This window comes from Larus michahellis, chromosome 3 (assembly GCF_964199755.1).
Source record: "Larus michahellis chromosome 3, bLarMic1.1, whole genome shotgun sequence".
Classification (NCBI taxonomy): Eukaryota; Metazoa; Chordata; class Aves; order Charadriiformes; family Laridae; genus Larus; species Larus michahellis.
In genome coordinates, this window is record NC_133898.1 from 132,165,333 (window position 1) to 132,179,788 (window position 14,456).

Here is a 14,456-nt window from a genome sequence, read left to right on the forward strand (position 1 = left end):
CAAAGTCTCGAGAGGTTTACCTTCAGAGGAAACATGGTGACTCGCTCTGGAGCATCAATGTTATACCAAATGCAGAGGCTGTTTCTGTTCTGAGCCACCACCACATCACTGCCTGGGACCCATTGCACATAGGAGCAATAGTTCAAAATGGTAGTCTTGGTGCTGCTTTCAATGTCATAGAGCTGCAACTAGAGGGGGGAAGAGGAGAAAAAGGCTCAGCTGGGCTCATGGCTGGGCTGTTAGCTCACATGAACATGGTAGGAACATCTGAGCAAGCATCTTGTGAACAGGTATTACCAACCAGGAATCAAACTTTTTCCAAAATACATAGCCCAAACCTCCACACTGTTATTTATATGCCTTACTATCCAAGACTTAAGACCTTTTTAACCCCTGCAGTATTTTAAGCAGCATGCTCAGATCCTGCCTCCTTGATAAGTACATAAACCAGAATACACCCTGAGAGGGTACTTCAATTCCCTCTCAGTTATAGAGCTGGAACAGGAGAATGGTCTCTTAATGCAAACAAACTGGGGGACCAAGAACGGCCTTCCTCTGCAGTTCTGGCTGAATTGTCCATCTTAGGCAACATACTATTGCAAGAACTGTTGCCAATAAGGTGAGAGGGTGCTTGTTTGTAAAATACACTGCCCTGAAACAAACCTGACAATTTGGAAGGTGTAACCTGACACAAAGGTGTATGATGCCTTGTAACTTAAAAGTTCTAGGCTGTCTCTGCGCCTCGTCATAATTGTCCTCACCTAGCAAAGATGAGACAGAGACAAGGGAATTGTGCTAATCTCATGACATACTAATCAAAAGAGAACAAAAAAGTCCCTGTTTCAGTCTGTACCGAACTGTCTGGAGAAATATGTACAGACATAGCTTAGGAGAATTGTGGTACTGCCTGATTGAGGCTGGTGGCAGTGCCTAATGAAGGGGCTGGCTATGTAGCCTCTTGAGTTGTCTGAAAAGGAGCCAGAAGAGGCAGCAGCGATCTTGATGATGCCACTGCCTCTTGCTGAGACAGTGAATTACAGGACCCAAATATAAACTGAACAAGACTGCTGAAATAAATATAAAAAGATATGTTGCTGTGAAAGTTCTCTCTTCTCACATGATGGGACATATACGGCCTTGTGGAAATGGACAAGTCACAAATAGAAGCCTGTTTCACTTGCTGCAGGCTGCAATGACTGTTAGTACCTTTCTGAAGAGTGTCAGTGCAGCAAAACCCAAACAGAAGCCCTCGCTACTGGCAGTGATTCAGTCTCCTTTCTAGCAAAGGTTTTTCTTGATTCTTTTATGATACGTGAAAGTAGTGTCCTAAAGAGCTGTAGACATGGAACAATCCTCCTTCTGAGAGTTAAGAGGGTCTTGATTAGAGAGGCACTCTGATGCAGATGCAGGCATTACATTTTTTGCAAATCCACATTGGGCTGCTCCTTGAGGAGAGACTGAGGGAGCTGGACATGTTTAGCTTGGAGAAGAGGAGGCTGAGGGGAGACCTCATTGCCCTCTACAACTCCCTGAAAGGAGGGTGGAGAGAGGTGGGGGTTGGCCTCTTCTCCCAGGTGAATAATGACGGGACCAGAGGAAATGGTCTGAAGCTGCGGCAGGGGAGGTTTAGATTAGATATGAGGAAGAATTACTTTACTGAAAGAGTGGTCAGGCACTGGAACAGCCTGCCCAGGGAGGGGGTTGAGTCACCATCCCTGGAGGTATTTAGGAAACGTCTAGATGTGGCACTTCAGGGCATGCTCTAGTGGCAGAGATTGTAGGTTGGTTGTTTGTGGTGGTTTGTGGGTTTTTTGGGTTTGGTTTTTTTTTTTTTTTGGTTGGTTGGTTTTTGGGGGTTTTTTTTTGGTGCGTGTATGGTTGGACTTGATGATCTCGAAGGTCCTTTCCAACCATGAAGATTCTATGATTCTGTTTCTCTGGAATCACAAGGTACCTGTAGGATTCCTGGTTCTGTGATGGCCCAGAACCAGAACTACAGTCTTCGTGCAAGAAAGCCCATCTCCAGCACACTCTTGTGAGTGGTCTGTGGTAAAGAGTTTGTGAGGTAGCAGACGTGTGCACTGCAATCTTTGACTGCAAAGTTGAGCACTCTAGTTGCTAGCTGATCAGCGTGGCAGCAATGAATCAGCAGACAGGTAATTAATTGGAGATCTGTGATTCCCAAGCAAGAAGATATCTTTGCAACCCCTACAATCTATGATGCAACCTTAGGGGTCAAGCTGCAAAAATGACGGTGAGGAAGCCTGGGGTTCCTGTGTGAAATGTGAGGGGTGAATTCAGAGCTTCTTCTGAGATGAGGCTGAGAAAGTTCTCAGGGCTTTCAAGACATATGCATGTATTAACTTAACACTTCACCCATCCCTGGACTAAGGAGAGAGGTACAGCCAACATGGAAATATTCTTCCACAGACTGACAACCCCCAACGCGATCTGAACTCTGGAGCAATTAAAACCATCCTGTGATGAGCTGCAGTGCTATAGCTAGGGTCTGCCACTCTGAACTGAGTGGAACTGTAATGCAATTGATAAATACACCTTCTGGCCTGCTGCAGTGAGCTTCTTCAGCTCTATCTGTACGGTTAAACTAAACAAGGCTAGTACATGAGGTGAGTACCTGCACTTCATAATCTGTAGTGTGAAACCATTACCATGATTTTGGGCATAATTCTGTCCTGGGCTTACTAGTGCTCTCCCAGACAATATTCAGTCATGGTCTAGGAATCAGCACAAGCCAAGGTCCATACCGAAAAAGCTATTTGGTTATGACTACCTATGTTTTAAAGAATTAGAGAGTTCACCTTACAGACGTAAGCCAAGCTGTTGCAGAGAACACCTTTTTTCAATTTACATGTTTAGATGCAACATTAGGGTCCTCATCCTGAGATTAACCCACTTGTCTCCATCTCACAGCAGAAGAGTCTATGATCTTGATTTTCAGGGGTGATGAGATGAAGCAAGATGTTTAGTAACTAACTTCAGAATTAGCTGGGACTCAAGACCAAACATGCAATGCTGCCAGCTCATGCAATCTGAACGTGGTCTATCTTCCCCAAAGCAGTAGTCAAAAAATCAGAAGCACTTCAGATGTGCTTCTCACCTCCCTCCCTCCATTTGGGCCTATCTGTCTTTACCTCTCCCCAGGCATGCCATCTTGCCACACTCCCACAGATGTGCCCGCCTCACCCTCATCTTCTTGTCCCTGAAGAGTAGTTTGTGGCCTGTTTCATTCAGCTCCAGCCAATCAATCTTGCTGTCATGGCTGATAGTGCCAGCATTGTAGCTACCAACAAGGTCCACTTGGGAAGGAAACAAAGGAAACAGTGTAAGTACCTAACGTGCCCCAAAATGCTGAACATTCAATTCTTTCCCACGGAGACCAGGTGCCTGGGACATAATTAGGGCAGGACCCCCTGGCAAACACACTGTGACATGAAAAGCAGACTGCAGTGACATTTTATCTTGATGCCTTATCAACAGCAGTGACTCTCCCCACCCTTTTGTGCGCATGCACAGATTACAGGCACTGCAGGCAGCGATATCATCTGCTAAACTGCACAGAATCTCAGGCCCAGGACAGTCACAGCCACCCCACAGCTGTGTCCGCACCAGGCAGCCAACCTGCCAAAAGCAGGGTAGCCTGGTCTCTAGTGGTCTGCTGCCAGGCAGAGTGAATGCGACAGGGGCCTTCCGGGACACGCTGCTGGGCACAGAAAATACAAAGGTATTAGTAAGGTTGGCAAAATACAGGGGACAGAGGTTAACATTTACCTGTTGCTATAGTCTTGATGTCTATCAGATAAGCCAGTCTCTTGTTCTCTTCCACGCCTCTCTGCCTTCTCTCATTGATACGGACACTATTAGTAGAAGGAAATGATGACAGTTACCTTTACTACGTTCTAAATTCACAGGACTGAATCACATAGTCCACCCCAGACTTAACTGCAGTTTCCCCAAGCACATCGATCCTCTTGCAGTTCTCTGACCTGTGACTCTTGCACAGTACCTACAGCTGCCTCAAATGAGAGCAAACCTTTCTGATTCATGGCTTCACTTTGGAAGCTGCCCCTCTGAAACCAGGGTCCCCAACAGCAAATTAGTTACAGTTCAGCTTCCACCTCTGAGCAGCCCACGATCCTTCCTTCTCTTCAATCAGAAAATGGAGTATGGTATTTCAGAGCCACAAAGGAGGACACACTGGCATAGAGTCCATGCTAATGCTGTGGTAGGACCAGCTAGATGCAGAAGAGCCTGAGTACATGCACAGGAGGTCCCTCTTCAGCAATACTCAAGTCAGGATTCAATAACCATGTACCAGAGGAAAATGGGCTCTTGTGCTTCTAAAACTTTACAACCATTAAGTGTAATCGAGCAATTAAATCCCACCATTAAGGCACATGGAAAATAAGGAGGTGACTGATGACAGCCAACATGGCTTCACTAAGGGCAAGTTGTGCCTGACAAATTTGGTGGCCTTCTGTGATGGTGTTACAGCATCGGTGGATAAGGGAAGAGCAACTGGTGTCATCTACCTGGACTCGTGCAAAGCATTTGATGCCATCCCGCACAACATCCTTGTCTCTAAATTGGAAAGACATGGATTTGAGGGATGGACCACTCAGTGGATAAGGAATTGGCTGGATGGCCGCACTCAAAGGGTTGCAGTCAATGGCTTGATGTCCAAGTGGCAACCAGTGATGAGTGGCGTTCCTCAGGGTTCGGTACTGGGACCAGTGCTGTCTAACGTTTTTGTTGGTGGCACGGACAGTGGGACTGAGTGCACCCTCAGCAAGTTTGACAACACCACCAAGTTTGCCGACAACACTAAGCTGTATGGAGCAGTTGACACACTTGAGGGAAGGGAAGCCAGCCAGAGGGACCTGGACAGGCTTGAGAGGTGGGCCCAAACCTCACGAAGTTGAAAAAGGCCAAGTGCAAGGTCCCTTCCCCTGGGTCGGGGCAATCCCAAGCACAAATACAGGCTGGGTGGAGAATGGATGGAGAGCAGCCCTGAGGAGAAGGACTTGGCGGTGCTGGTGGACGAGCAGCTCAACATGAGCCAGCAATGTGCGCTTGCAGCCCAGAAAGCCAACCGCATCCTGGGCTGCATCCCCAGCAGCGTGGCCAGCAGGGCGAGGCGGGGAAATCTCCCCCTCTGCTCTGCACTGGTAAGACCCCACCTGGAGTACTGCATCCAGCTCTGGAGTCCTCACCACAAGAAGGACACGGACCTGTTGGAGCAAGTCCAGAAGAGGCCATAGAGATGCTGAGAGGGCTGGAGCCCCTCTGCTGTGAGGACGTGATGAGAGAGTTGGGGTTGTTCAGCCTGGAGAAGAGAAGGCTCCGGGGAGACCTTCGAGCCCCTTCCAGTCCCTAAAGGGGCTCCAGGAAAGCTGGGGAGGGACTCTGGACCAGGGAGTGTAATGATAGGACGAGGGGTAACAGTTTTAAACTGAAAGAGGGGAGATTTAGATTGGACATTATGAAGAAACTCTTTACAGTGAGGGTGGTGAGACAGTGGAACAGGTTGCCCAGAGAAACTGTGGCTGCCCCATTCCTCGAAGTGTTCAAGGCCAGGTTGGACGGGACTTTGAGCAACCGGGTCTGGTGGGAGGTGTCTCTGCCCGTGGCAGGAGGGTTGGAACTAGATAGTCTTTAAGGTCCCTTCCACTTCTAACCATTCTATGATCCTATGACCATTGTTCACTGTCAAAAGCAGATTACTCAGGTCCTGGTGTCTGGGTGCTGCATTCTACACAGTGGTACACTTCCAAGTGTCTATATCTGAGGTCACTCTCTCAAAATACAGTACTAGCCACACAGGCAGGTTTGACACTCACCTGACAAGATGAGGGTTCATGAACTCTGTGCGGACAGACCCTAGGATGTCATTGCTTCCATATTCCACCAGTGTCAGCTCTCCAGCATTAAAGATCATGCAGACCTGAAGGTGAGAGGGGAATACACTCTTACAGAAAACCCAGGTAAGCACACATACCTACCAGTGAAGTGTGCAGAAGACAACTCTGCTGCACACAAGTCTAAATTCAGACCCTCTGGGATGAGTGGGGAATTGTCCTTGGCTTCCTGTTGTGACTGACAGCTTTTCCTCAGAGTTGGGGATTTTAGTTCTGGGCCTATCAGTAACCTGCAGGAGGAGCCAAACTGTCACCCTGGCAGCTGTATTCTGTACCTCTAACATCCTCTCCGGCAGTTGCTCTTTTATTGCTCCTCCACACACTGAGTGTGTTCTGTACTTGGCATATGGAAAGGGCAAGTATGGGGAGAATGCAGATCAGGATCTGCATGGAAAGGGTAAGTCCAGGAAACTGCTGGGAAACAGGATTTTCCAGAAGTGCAGCTGACACTTTTTCTGCCGGTGCACACACAGCTTTACTCACCATTCATGGGTATCATCCTGTCCCATCCAACTTACGTTCTCATTGTCAAAGAAGAACTTCTCATTCCCTCCAGATCCTTGCCAGGCTACCTACAATACAATGGCATGGAGTGAGCTCCTGCAGGGGACCAGGTTGCAGACATTGTGCTCTATTGTCCAGCTGTCAACTCCCACAACAGACAGCAAGGATTACACCCCACAAGGGATCATGTTCCAACACTTCAGCTGCCAACGGTGTCGTTCAGCCATTCCCAGCTTCCAAGTTCCTCACTTCCCTCTCCTTTTTTTAAAGTCTCCCTCTGCTTCAGACTCCTATTCTCTTTGTGTGGTATCTTACTGCCTTCTGGACAAGAGGCCTTTACGTGACCAATGTACTCCCTCTATCCTGTTCTCTCACAGGCACTTCTCCACCTTCCCCTAGACTAACTTTATTATAAAAAGCATCCCCAGCAGCCCCTTTGCCTCAGTAAATCTTTTCCTCAGAACCTTCACACCATATGTAGCTGAAACAGAGATTCCAAAAAGACTTAAAAAAAAAAAAAAAAAAAAAAAAAAAAGCTTTCCCCCATGAGGACAGTAAAGGATTGGAACAGGGGACCAGAGAAACTGTGGGATCTCCATCCTTGAAGGTTTTCAAGACCAACCGGGATAAAGCCCTGAGCAATGACATCTGAATTTAATGTTGACCTTCCTTTGGGTAGGAAGTTTGATAAAAGACCTCCCAAGGTCCCTTGCAACCAAAATTATTCTATGAATCTTTGAAAATAAATGTATTGTTCCCACGCAGAAAACATATCCTTTGAGTTACAAAGTTTGACACTCAGGAAATGCTACAGACTTTCCAGTACCTCACTGAGCTTGTTGGAGCTGATGTCACCCAGCAGTAACGTGTCTGAGGTATGGGCCACCAGATACCTGTCTTTCCCTAAGATCTTCACCTCATCAATCTCGTAACCATACTGGGATTTCAACACAACTCGAGTTCCTGTTGAGAGGTTCTTCACAATGACCTAGAGAAAGTAGGAAAAACCAATATAAGGCCCTGTTTCCACATACAGAGGAAGAACGCAGACTTCTTGCCCTATGGAATCATACAATGGTTCGGGCTGGAAGAGACCTTAAAGACCATCTAGTTCCAACCCCCCTGCCATGGGCAGGGACACCTCCCACCAGCCCAGGCTGCTCAAAGCCCCATCCAGCCTGGCCTTGAACCCCTCCAGGGATGGGGCAGCCACAGCTTCTCTGGGCAACCTGTTCCACTGTCTCACCACCCTCACCATAAAGAGTTTCTTCATAATGTCCAATCTAAATCTAACCTCCTTCAGTTTGAAACCATTACCCCTCGTCCTATCATTACACTCCGTGATAAAGAGTCCCTCCCTATCTTTCCTGTAAGCCCCCTTTAGGGACTGGAAGGGGCTCGAAGGTCTCCCCGGAGCCTTCTCTTCTCCAGGCTGAACAACCCCAATTCTCTCAGCCTGTCCTCACAGCAGAGGGGCTCCAGGCTTCGCAGCATCTTTGTGGCCCTCCGCTGCACCCATTCCAACAGGTCCATGTCCTTCTTGTGGTGAGGACTCCAGAGCTGGATGCAGTACTCCAGGTGGGGTCTCACCAGAGTGGAGCAGATGGGCAGAATCACCTCCCTCGCCCTGCTGGCCATACTTCTTTTGATGCAGCCCAGGATGCGGTTGGCTTTCTGGGCTGCAAGCACACATTGCTGGCTCATGTTGAGCTTCTCGTCCAGCACCATCCCCAAGTCCTCCTCCTCAGGGCTGCCCTCCATCGATTCTCCACCCAGCCTGTATTTGTGCCTGGGACTGCCATGACCCAGGGGAAGGGACCTTGCACTTGGCCTGGTTGAACTTCGTGAGGTTCTTATGTAACAGACAAAATTCGGATATTTAGATGTCCCCTCACATCATTTCACTCTGCTTTTTAAAGAAACCTTATCATTCCTTTTGTATGGGATGACAACTGTAATAAAGTGTGGAATTCTCACTTCTGCCATTTAGAAGCTTCTAGCCTAACTGGAGGACTACTCAGGCCCTTGAGGATGAGTCACCCTCTGAGAGTCCTACAGTCTCTCCACTGACTACAGCAGGGTGTCTAGACTGTCAGATCACCCTTACTACCTGCTTTTGAAACAGGTAAAGTTGGCTGAATTTAAACCAATTAAGGAGCCTGCATTTGGCATGGAGGTACCCCACACAAATTCACAAGTGAGGGAATAAACTGCATTGTCTTTGCTCCTAGCCAATTTCCACACAACTTTGATGCTGTCCCTGGAATATTCCCTATGCCTTTCCCGACAAGTTGCTATGAACAGTGTAACTGCTTTAAAGGGAGGAGGGAATGAGGTAAATGAACTCAGAGAAATCACCATCACTCCTAATTCTTTCAAGTATAGTTTTAATGGGGCTGAAGCTAACTACAGAATTTACAGAGTTCCCTCAGCTGATTACAAGGAATCTGCTCCTCAGGGGTCCGTATTGGGACCTGTACTGTTTAATGTCTCCATCAATGACACAGACAGTGGGATCAAGTGTCACCTCAGCAAGCTTGCAGATGACACCAAGCTGAGTGGTGCGGTGACACACTTGAGGGATGAGGTGCCATCCAGAGGGACCTGGACAAGCTCAAGAAGTGGGCTTGTGTGAACCTCATGAGGTCCAACAAGGCCGAGTGCAGAGTCCTGCACCTGGGTGGGGGCAGCCCCTGGTCCCAGGCCAGGCTGGGGATGGAAGGATGGAGAGCAGCCCTGAGAGAAGGGCTTGAGGGCTTGGGGGTGCTGGGGCAGGGAAAAGCTGGCCATGAGCCGGCACCGTGTGCTGGCAGCCCAGAAACCCCCCGCAGCCTGGGCTGCATCCCCAGCAGTGTGGGCAGCATCCCCAGCAGTGTGGGCAGCAGGGCGAGGGGGGGATTCTGCCCCTCTGCTGCGCTCAGGGGAGACCCCCCTGCAGCGCTGCCTCCAGCGCTGGGGCCTCGGCACAGGAGAGACACGGAGGTGTTGGAGCGGGGCCAGAGGAGGCCCTGGAGATGCTGGGAGGGCTGGAGCCCCTCTGCTGGGAGGACAGGCTGAGAGAGCTGGGGGGGTTCAGCCTGGAGAAGAGAAGGCTCCGGAGAGACCTTACTGCAGCCTTTTACTACTTAAGGGGGAGTTTATAAGAAAGATGGGGACAAACTTTTTATCAGGGCCTGCTGTGATAGGACAAGGGGTAATAGTTTTAAACTAAAGGAGGGTAGATTCAAATTCGGTATAAGGAAGAAATGTTTTACAACGAGGGTAATGAGACACTGGCTGAGGTTGCCCAGAGAGGCAGTAGATGCCCCATCTCTCTAAGTGTTCAAGGCTAGGTTGGATGGGGATCTGAGCAATCTGATCTAGTTGAAGACATCCCTGCTCATTGCAGTGGGTTTGGACTAGATCACCTTTAAAAGTCCCTTCCAACCCAAACCATCCTGTGATTCTATGAAAGATTGGGCCAAGGACCAGAGGCAGATGATGGACAGGAAAGAAGCTGACGGCACCAAGAACTCCAAACATGTCTAGTTTTAGTAAGTAACCCTTTTCATCAACAGACATTACCTCACTGGATATTCTCTTACCTGGCTTGGTCCCACATATGTAATTTCAAATTTATTTTTATAAATGCTTCTGCGAAGGCAGCAGTCAAATTGTTCAACTCCTCCACAGAGAGTGCCCTGGGGAAACAAACACATTGCACACAGTCAGTGAATTCTGTTATGAAGAGGTATTCCAGACCATATTTCATGAAGAGGATCAAAAGTGAGACAGAAATCCACAGGTCCTGGATGCTCTGAGGAACACGGCTCAAGCCCCAGATGCATGAGGACCAGCCCTATCTTGACTTTTTTGAGAGAACAGAAATATTGAGAAATTCTCAGAGAAACAGAGCTTAGCAAATACTGCCACGTACATGGCAGAGGAAGAGGAGAGGTTAATACACAAAGATTTGCAGAAAGATTAATTTAAAGAGCTTTAAGGAATTAAACTTGATAGAGAAAGGCAGACCAAGGCCCAATGGCTGAAAGTAGAAGAAAGACAACTCTGAAGTGAAAACATAGCACATAAACACAGGGTATAAGATCAGTTTTTATACTGCTTCTCACAGGTGCTCAGAGGAAAGAATGCTCACGAGACTGCTCTAGAGAAGCTATCCTGACCTTATTACGCTTCTATGAAAAAAGGAGGACTGCTGCTGCCAATGAGCCATTACACAATCCTCCATTATATTTTCCAGCTTCATACTCTGCATGCTGCACATCTGACTGCAGCAGAGTCCTTTGCACGAGGTCTCAGCCCAGGCACCTGCATCGCACACCTTGGTGATGGTGTGACCACTCTTATAAGCTCTCCTTGTATCACGTCACTTTGTTCTCAGGAGCATGTGTAAGACTGTTCCTGGCGTGTGACTCATGGGCTCAAGGTTGCTGGCTGATGATACAAACCGCACAGATCCGTGAACCATCCCTCTTCCACGCTAAAGCTGTGATGGTGTAGAGGTGAGCTATTTCTTTGGGTTTGCCTTCCTCCCAGGCGCTGCGGCGTGGGCTCCAGTTCAAAACCCGTAACCTGTGAGAACAGATGAGCCAGCAGAGATATGAAGAACTGCGTATGGTTGAAGAAGAAAGCAGCATAAAGGGGAGACTTTATCAAGCACCATACCTATCATAGCTGCCAATGACCACAGACTGGCCACCAGGACTGGCAGCCGCTGTGGTGAATTCCTTCTCCGAGAGGTCCCGGCTATAGTCAAAGGTTTGAATCACATTGCCCTCCTTCCCATAAGCTACAATCTTCTTATCGCAGCCTGCAGCCACAATGCTGTTGGAAGCCCAGGCGAGGGCATAAGGAGGACAGGGATGCATCACCAACTTACCCTACATTAGACAAGAAAGAACATCCTGAAAACGTGAATGGCTCTAGCCCCCAGCTGGCCTCTGTATTCAGCTATCACAACGAGACCAGTCTGAGGCCCTTCTGTAAAGTCCAGTTCGTGAAGGTTGCTTTGTCTGCCTGCCCGTCTGTAGGAAGGTAGACAGAAACCAGAACTGAGAAATGTTTTGACTATTCCATGCGTTTAACTGGGAGAGAAGATTCCTGGTGCCAGAAAAAGACCAGTACCATTAACTAGACTGGGATACACTCTTAACACATCAGAGGATATAGGGGCATTCAGCGTGTCATTCTAGAGAGCAGACATACTCAAACTGCTTCAGCTGAAGAGAAAAGATCTGAGTGACAATAGCATTCCCTTCACCACAGTTTGAAGCACAGAGACTACTTCTTTTGGGGAGCAGCAGAAGGCTCAGGAGAAATGCTGGGTGCCTAGAGTATCCCATCCACAGGCAGAGTCTGAACCTGGGATTCGGAGTTAACTGAGATAACTATACATTGCTTACTGAGAAGACGACAGTTGCTATTCCCTGGAACCCAACCTATTCAAGCATCATTCTCCTGGACACTCTAACATCAGATCTTTCTAGACACCTGAAAAGTCTTATGTCTCATACACAAAAACGTAATTTCTGCTCTTACCACTGCATTCAGTGTACTTCAAAGCATCTAGTCACTGTTCTGTCTTCATCAATGCTCCATAAAACCTACGCTAGCAAGCACAAACTGCAGCTCTTCTCCAGACTCGCACTCCCTCCATGGCCTGATCCCTTTCCAGAGCTCTTGACCTGGGGAGTAGGCTGTGCAAACAGGAATTTTGCTCACTGAAGAAGAATTGTTGATACCTGTGATTCACCTGAGCCCTCATCATCAAAGAAGAAGCGTACTATGGTTCCATCTGCATGGCCAGACAGGATTCCCTTCCCCGACACACTGCAAAGAAACACAGACAGGATGATGCAATACTGCCGTAAGACTTGCACCTTTATTTTCATATCCCATATCCCTGCCCACAGGAGCCAGTCATAGGGTCATCACTGATGTTCTTCATTAAAGGAACTTTTACCAAAGACAAGCTGGGTGATGAACACAAGAATATCTGGTACCTGTATCGGTGTCTGTAAAAACAAAGCAGATAAAAGTACGGAGAGTGGAAAGGAGAGCAGCCAGTTAAGTAACTTCATCATGTAAAATCACAATAACCAACTTTTGGTATTACTAAAACACAGAGAGACTAAGTTACCTTAAGTGGAATAATAACTATGCACACAATTTCTTATAACAAGATACATGAAACAACTCTTGCATTGGAACTGTTCCAGAAACGAGGCTGGATATTGTGATGCCAGGAATCTCTAAAAGCAACACAATTTAGAGAAAAAAACATCTGGATAAACACTCCAGGCCTAAGTCCATTATTTGTAGCACTAACGTCTTGTGTAATTCTTGACACGAGCAAGGAGAAGAGGGCACGGAAGAGGAGAGAAGCCTAACATAACGTACTAGAAAGATACTTTTTAACGATGATTCAAGTATAGAATACAAATTCTATGAACACTTTAACAATCCAGGAATCATACATCTGTCTTCTGTTGATTGCAATCCCAGATTTGCCATTCATACCATAGCAATAATAGCATAAGCTGTGTTTAGAAATAAAAGAAGAGGGGGAGAGAGCGTGGGGAAAGACTGAGGGAGAGGGGGGCAAACAGGGAAGAGATGTGGGTGAGGGAGTAGGGGTGAAGAGCGAGGAAACAGAAACCCTCTGGACAAAGGCAGACAGACTCTGGAGAGATTTCTCAGCAGTAGGAAGTCAGAGTCTGAGACTAGCTTTAGGTTTTTTAAATTTGTTTAGCACTCAAAACCCAGAATGTCACCATTTAGTGAAAATCTCACTGCTAGGACCACAACATATCTTAATTTTTTTAGGAAAAGGACACTGAAGTAGTTAAAATTAAATCTTAATGAATTTAAAATTGCACCTTATGGTTATATTTCTAATCATAACCTTGTCACAATTTATCTGGCAGAATATTTTCACTTTTTCTAGCCCTTAAACTCGACTAATGTAGTAATTAGCTAGACGGAGTTGACAAATTTAATCTTTATAAAGTCCTGGATTCAAATAAATCAATATATATAAGTAATCTCATGGGGACTGGCATCCTGATATGTGTTTGAGGGACAACCAAAATGCATGGGCCAGAGTGGCATCGCCAGGTGTCAGATTTTAAGAAGGAATTCCTTCTGGAAAGCACAGTCCTTCATTATCTCGACAAGGAACTGACAGCAGAAACACACTCTGGCAACCTCCCATAGTGCCACCAGTTATGCCAGGGCCAATAGTGGGGTAGGAGACTGAGCCAAAGCAGCATAGGCTAAAGCAATGCCATACTCACTTGGAAGTTAGCGAGACCACATAGGAATCTGTCCCATAAATGGTGGAAGACTTGTTGTTCTTTGTATTTGCTAAACGAACCTGAGAAAGAGAATCTGATCAATGTTGCTTCTGTCTGCAGAATGTGGATTTCCCCCAGCGTAACATCCCTAGAGGTTTCCCTGTCCATGAAATAACAGGAAGCTCATTGCTTTCCAGCAGGTTGGAGAAGAAGTGGAAGAGTTGGAGTCGCACTTCCACATTTCTAGAAAGGCTCAGGAAAAGGACCAAATGGTCCAGTAGAACCTCCAAGGACTAGAACTTGGTTCCTTCCAAGGGAACCAGAAAATTAAAGTCAGTGGTGTAATCCCTTTGTTACTATTTGGTGCCCAGAGCCACACAGTAACGGCTCCTACCCTGCAGCCCAGGTGCTGGTAGCCCCTGCATGGAAGAGGAAATCAGGCAAATAACAAGCTTCTCTACCTTTCCTTCAGCAAGACCAAAGACAATGATATTCTCCGCTGGCCACGACAAGCAGGTCACAGAACTCTGCCAAGGAGGAGGTAAAAAGAGAGATAAGAGCTCCACCCTACTTAGAAAGCTTCTTGCCCCATTGCTACATAACACAGCTCACAAACACAAAGACCACTCAGACCAAGAAAGAGAAGAGATGGGGGCATTTGGACAGACCTTAAAGTAGGATTGAGGCCTCCCATGCTGAAGCTTGAACTAGATAATAGTGA

At 47.3% G+C, this 14,456-nt stretch overlaps 1 protein-coding gene across 3 annotated transcripts in view; it reads right to left on the reverse strand.

Annotated features, from left to right (window-relative positions):
* The window catches only part of IFT172 (intraflagellar transport 172), a 39,402-nt gene that overhangs the window by 22,650 nt on the left and 2,296 nt on the right, over positions 1-14,456 (reverse strand). For 2 of the 3 annotated variants that reach the window (XR_012586386.1, XM_074582370.1), the window contains exons 5-16: positions 14,197-14,262; positions 13,736-13,815; positions 12,182-12,269; positions 11,106-11,320; positions 10,889-11,012; positions 10,025-10,120; positions 7,267-7,428; positions 6,455-6,508; positions 5,859-5,962; positions 3,790-3,875; positions 3,205-3,317; positions 21-188 (exon numbers count right to left, since the gene is read on the reverse strand). Coding sequence is in view for 2 of the 3 variants with exons in the window: in XM_074582370.1 (XP_074438471.1) it covers positions 21-188; positions 3,205-3,317; positions 3,790-3,875; positions 5,859-5,962; positions 6,455-6,508; positions 7,267-7,428; positions 10,025-10,120; positions 10,889-11,012; positions 11,106-11,320; positions 12,182-12,269; positions 13,736-13,815; positions 14,197-14,262 (1,356 nt within the window). In the remaining variant the exon portion in view is untranslated. The remainder of the gene's footprint in view (positions 1-20; positions 189-3,204; positions 3,318-3,789; positions 3,876-5,858; positions 5,963-6,454; positions 6,509-7,266; positions 7,429-10,024; positions 10,121-10,888; positions 11,013-11,105; positions 11,321-12,181; positions 12,270-13,735; positions 13,816-14,196; positions 14,263-14,456) is intronic. The other variant, XM_074582371.1, reaches the window with a different exon arrangement.